Here is a 4,253-nt window from a genome sequence, read left to right on the forward strand (position 1 = left end):
TTCACCTTAGGCCCCTTAGAACCCATCATAGTGGAGTTCTGCCGGCGGTACGAGGTGACCTTAGGTCAGATCCACCCCTCGATGTGGCGGATCGTATATCTCTTTCGATTTTTTGTTGAGAGAGTCGAGGGCGATTTCCCCTTTACCCTCGACCATCTTCTTCGACTATACAGCCCCCGAATATTTCGAGGGGGATTAATAAAACTGGCCCGCCGGGCTAGCAAACCCCCATTCTCCAGCATCGATGAAGACAAAGATCGAGGCTGGATGAGCAGGTTTGTCCGGATCAGGACGTCCGACCTGATTCCGGCCGATTGCATGCCATTTCCGGAGAGGTGGAACCTCAAACGTAAGTATTTTCTCACTGTTCATCTTTTAGAGCGTGTTTTCCTCAACTTCTTCCTGAAACCCCCTTTTCTTGTGCAGCGGTGACCCAAACTCCAGCTGCCGTCAAGGATCTGGCCGGCTGGGTAAACAAGATAGTGGCCCAGCGGCCATATTCGGAGCGAAACTGGAAGGAAATCTCCAAAGGTCGGTGGGAGGCGAAAAACCATGGTAAGCCTTCTTTTTGACCGGTAGCGCATTTTTTCCTGTATATCGGGAATGCATCATAACCCTCGTGTTTTGCAGGCTTGCCCAAGGACGCGGAGATGAGGTCTTCAATACTATGCCCCCTTCCGGTTCCGGGGGAAAATAAAAGGCCCGGGGAGTCCGGTACGGACGAGCCTCAAAGGAAGACTAAGCGGACAAAAAGGGCCGCCCGCAAACCAAAAAGCCAAATCGTCTTGTCCTCCGAGGAAGAGGATGACAAAGAGGATGACGATGAGGAGCAGCCGGAGCTCGTCCGCCACCGGTCCATTCGACCGGACCCTGAGCCGGTGGTCCATCCAGTTGAGGCTCCTCCCGAGGACGTGAGGGTTGAGGATGCTAGTGAACCCTCGGCCCCTGCGCGGGCATCCCCGGGTACCGATCACCCGGTTACGTCCCCCCCATCTTCCTCGACTTGGGGGCAGCTGCCGGACGACATCCCGATGATGGGAGGTAGCTTCGAGACCTTTTTTGATGGGGTACCCTCCGCCAACACTTTCGGGCTCGAAATCCCCCGGAAAGACCTTCAGGCCGAATCAAGTGGGACTTCGGCCGTCAACAAGCTTGTTGATAGGTTTCCAGCTCCGAGCCTGGACCCGGACTGTAACAGGATAGTAACTTTTGCTATCCCCAAAGACGTCCGGGCTCTGGGGCCCCCGGTCGGGGTTGCAAGCTATCTTCATCATCTGATGACGGAGGAAGACCGGGCTGCGACCGAGGCTGTAGATTGGACATGCCTTTTCAACGAAGCCCAGCAGGCGCAGCTCAAGGTATTTGCTTCTTCCTTTATTTCTAATATTTTTGCCTTGTGACCCAGTACTGACTCTTTAGACTTTTCCTTTGCAGGCATCGGTGCTATATCACTCGATGTTCCTCCGAATCAAGGACAAAATGGAGGCGGAGCGAGAGGGGCGCCGGGTTCTTGAAGAGAAGCTGCTAGAAAGCCGGACCGGATTGGACCTTTTGAATAAAGAGCATGCGTCCTGTGCTATCCGGCTGGAGGAAGCAAAGAAAGAGCTCGGTTCTAAGCTAAGGGGGGTGCAAGCCGAGCTTAATCGGGTTAAGGCCGAGCTTGTCGAGAGCAGAGCCGAACTCAATGAGAACAAAGTCGAACTGGAAGCCCGGGTGCAACAGTTGGAGTCGGAGAAGACTTCCCTTCGGGAAGAGGTTGCGGACTTGACGTTGGCCAATGAGGCTCGAGTCCTTGAAATTGAGCTATGGACCAATCGATTTCGGGAAGCTGAGGCTAAAGTTTTCCAAGCCGAGGAGACTGCCAACGATATGGTGGCCCAATATAGGGCCGATGCTGATGCGGCCAACCAGCAGTCAAGAATGTTAGCCGAATATGCGAAGTGTCAGGCCCGGCTTGAAGTTCTTACTGAACTCCAACGTCGCGGTTTCGATCTTGCATCGGACGTCGCCAAAGCCGCCGAAGCTGAGGACGCTTCGAGAAGGGCGATGTTCCCCGAAGAATTCGAGGATGGCTCCGATTGACTCCGGGAATAGGCTAGGCTTTGTTTTGTTTTTCCCCTCTTATGTAATTGCTCCGGTAGCGAGCTTTTTTATGCAACACTGCCCTTTGCCATTTATTGCTCCTTTTTCAATCTTGTTATTACTTTGCCTTTTATCTTTTTGGAACGATGGTAGTCCTTTATATTTTTCGAAATAGTCTCCGAGTGAATGTGTTCGAACTCAGGTGAACTTCGACCTTTGGGTTTTCTCAAGGCAGTCCCCGAGTGAGTTGATTCGAGCTCGGGTGAAGTCTAACCCTTAGGTTTCTTCGAAGCAGTCCCCGAGTGGGTGGGTTCGAGCTCGGGCATAATTTGACCTTCAGGTTTTGTATCGATTTTACGCCTTTTTCTTAAGGTCTTACAAGTTCGACTATACTTCGCCTTTTAGTGAAGTCGATGATGAAGCCGGTATTACCTCTTTTTGAGATTTTATGAATTTGGACCCGCCTTCTCGAGGACTTATGGTCAAAATAATGCCTTATCGAGGCCTTACGAATTTCGAACTCACCTCTGAGGTTTTTCAGTTTTATGTGTCGCCTTATTAAGGTCTTATGAGCTTGGACTTGCCTTCTTGAGGTCTTATAGTTTAAGTGTTGCCTCATTGAGGTCTTATGAGCCTAAAGCAGGTCTTATGTGATCGAATATGAGATCGAATATGCCTCGAGGAGGTCTTATGTTCAAATGTGCCTCGAGGAGGTCTTATGTTCGAATGTGCCTCGAGGAGGTCTTATGTCCAAATGTGCCTCGAGGAGGTCTTATGTTCGAATGTGCCTCGAGGAGGTCTTATGTTCGAATGTGCCTCGAGGAGGTCTTATGTCCAAATGTGCCTCGAGGAGGTCTTATGTTCGAATGTGCCTCGAGGAGGTCTTATGTTCGAATGTGCCTCGAGGAGGTCTTATGTTCGAATGTGCCTCGAGGAGGTCTTATGTGATCGGACTTGAGAGCATACCGAAGAGTCGAACAAAATCTTTTAGGTTATGATGTGAATATGCATCAGATAGTCTTTGCTATTGCAGTAATAGTTAATACATCATACTGATCCGAGCGGATTAGGTCAGGTTAGTTGGGCACGGCTCGCTTTGGCCGTTTGACCCTTACATTTATTCTTATTGACCTTCGCCTCCTTCGGAGGGCGATTTAGTATACAATGATTTACCCTTGGATACCTTTATAGTAGCACGATGTTCTTGCTGCCTCGTTAAAAACCTTGCCGAAAAACCCGAGTTGGGACAAAAACGGTCGAAGGAAAAAAGAGTGCAGCTCGTGCTTTCAGTCTCTCCGATGTCCGAACTTATCTTAGCGACCGATCATCGACCTTTAGCAGTAGTATCTCTTCAAGTGGCCTATATTCCAGTTATTGGGTAGTTCTTTCCCATCCATCGTTCCTAACTTGTACGAACCTTTTCCGGTTACCTTCAAAACGGTGTAAGGGCCTTCCCAGTTCGGTCCTAATTTCCCTTCGTTAGGGTCTCGAGTGTTGAGGGTGACCTTTCTTAGTACCAAGTCCCCTATATTGAAGTGTCGAAGACGAGCCCTTCGGTTATAATATCTCTCGATCTTTTGTTTCTGAGCTGCCATCCTAACTAGTGCGGCCTCTCTCCTTTCGTCTAAAAGATCCAAGCTGGTGAGCATTGCTTCTTGGTTGGTAACCTCGGTTGCATACCGGAATCTAGCGCTGGGTTCGCCCACCTCGACTGGGATCAAGGCCTCGGCTCCGTAAACCAAAGAGAAAGGAGTGGCACCGGTACTAGTCCTTTCGGTTGTCCGGTAGGCCCATAGGATTTCGGGCAGCATCTCTCTCCATTTTCCTTTTGCGTCTTGTAACCTTTTCTTTAGGTTCTGAACGATGGTCTTGTTGGTCGACTCAGCCTGCCCGTTTCCGGTGGGATGGTACGGGGTTGACAATACCCTCTTGATCTTGTTATCCTCGAAGAATCTTGATACCTTGCTCCCAACGAACTGTTTCCCATTGTCACATACTATTTCGGAAGGCATCCCGAACCGACACACGACGTGGTCCCAAAGGAAGTCGATTACTTCTTTCTCTCGAACCTTTTCGTAAGCCTGCGCTTCAACCCATTTGGAGAAGTAGTCAGTAACCAAAAGAATAAATTGAGCCTTACCTGGAGCTCGAGGAAGCGGGCCCACTATGTC

General features: G+C 50.0%; 1 protein-coding gene across 1 annotated transcript; it reads left to right on the forward strand.

The window, feature by feature from the left end:
- The first annotated feature begins 526 nt into the window (after nt 1-526).
- Nucleotides 527-2,487, forward strand: LOC109221905. Its single transcript, XM_019386336.1, has 4 exons — nt 527-555; nt 631-1,358; nt 1,435-1,713; nt 2,455-2,487. The coding sequence occupies exons 2-4, from the start codon at nt 651-653 to the stop codon at nt 2,485-2,487; spliced, it is 1,020 nt and encodes a 339-aa protein (XP_019241881.1). The 5' UTR covers nt 527-555; nt 631-650.
- The last annotated feature ends 1,766 nt before the right edge of the window (nt 2,488-4,253 follow it).

Source organism: Nicotiana attenuata, unplaced genomic scaffold, assembly GCF_001879085.1.
Source record: "Nicotiana attenuata strain UT unplaced genomic scaffold, NIATTr2, whole genome shotgun sequence".
Lineage (NCBI taxonomy): Eukaryota > Viridiplantae > Streptophyta > Magnoliopsida > Solanales > Solanaceae > Nicotiana > Nicotiana attenuata.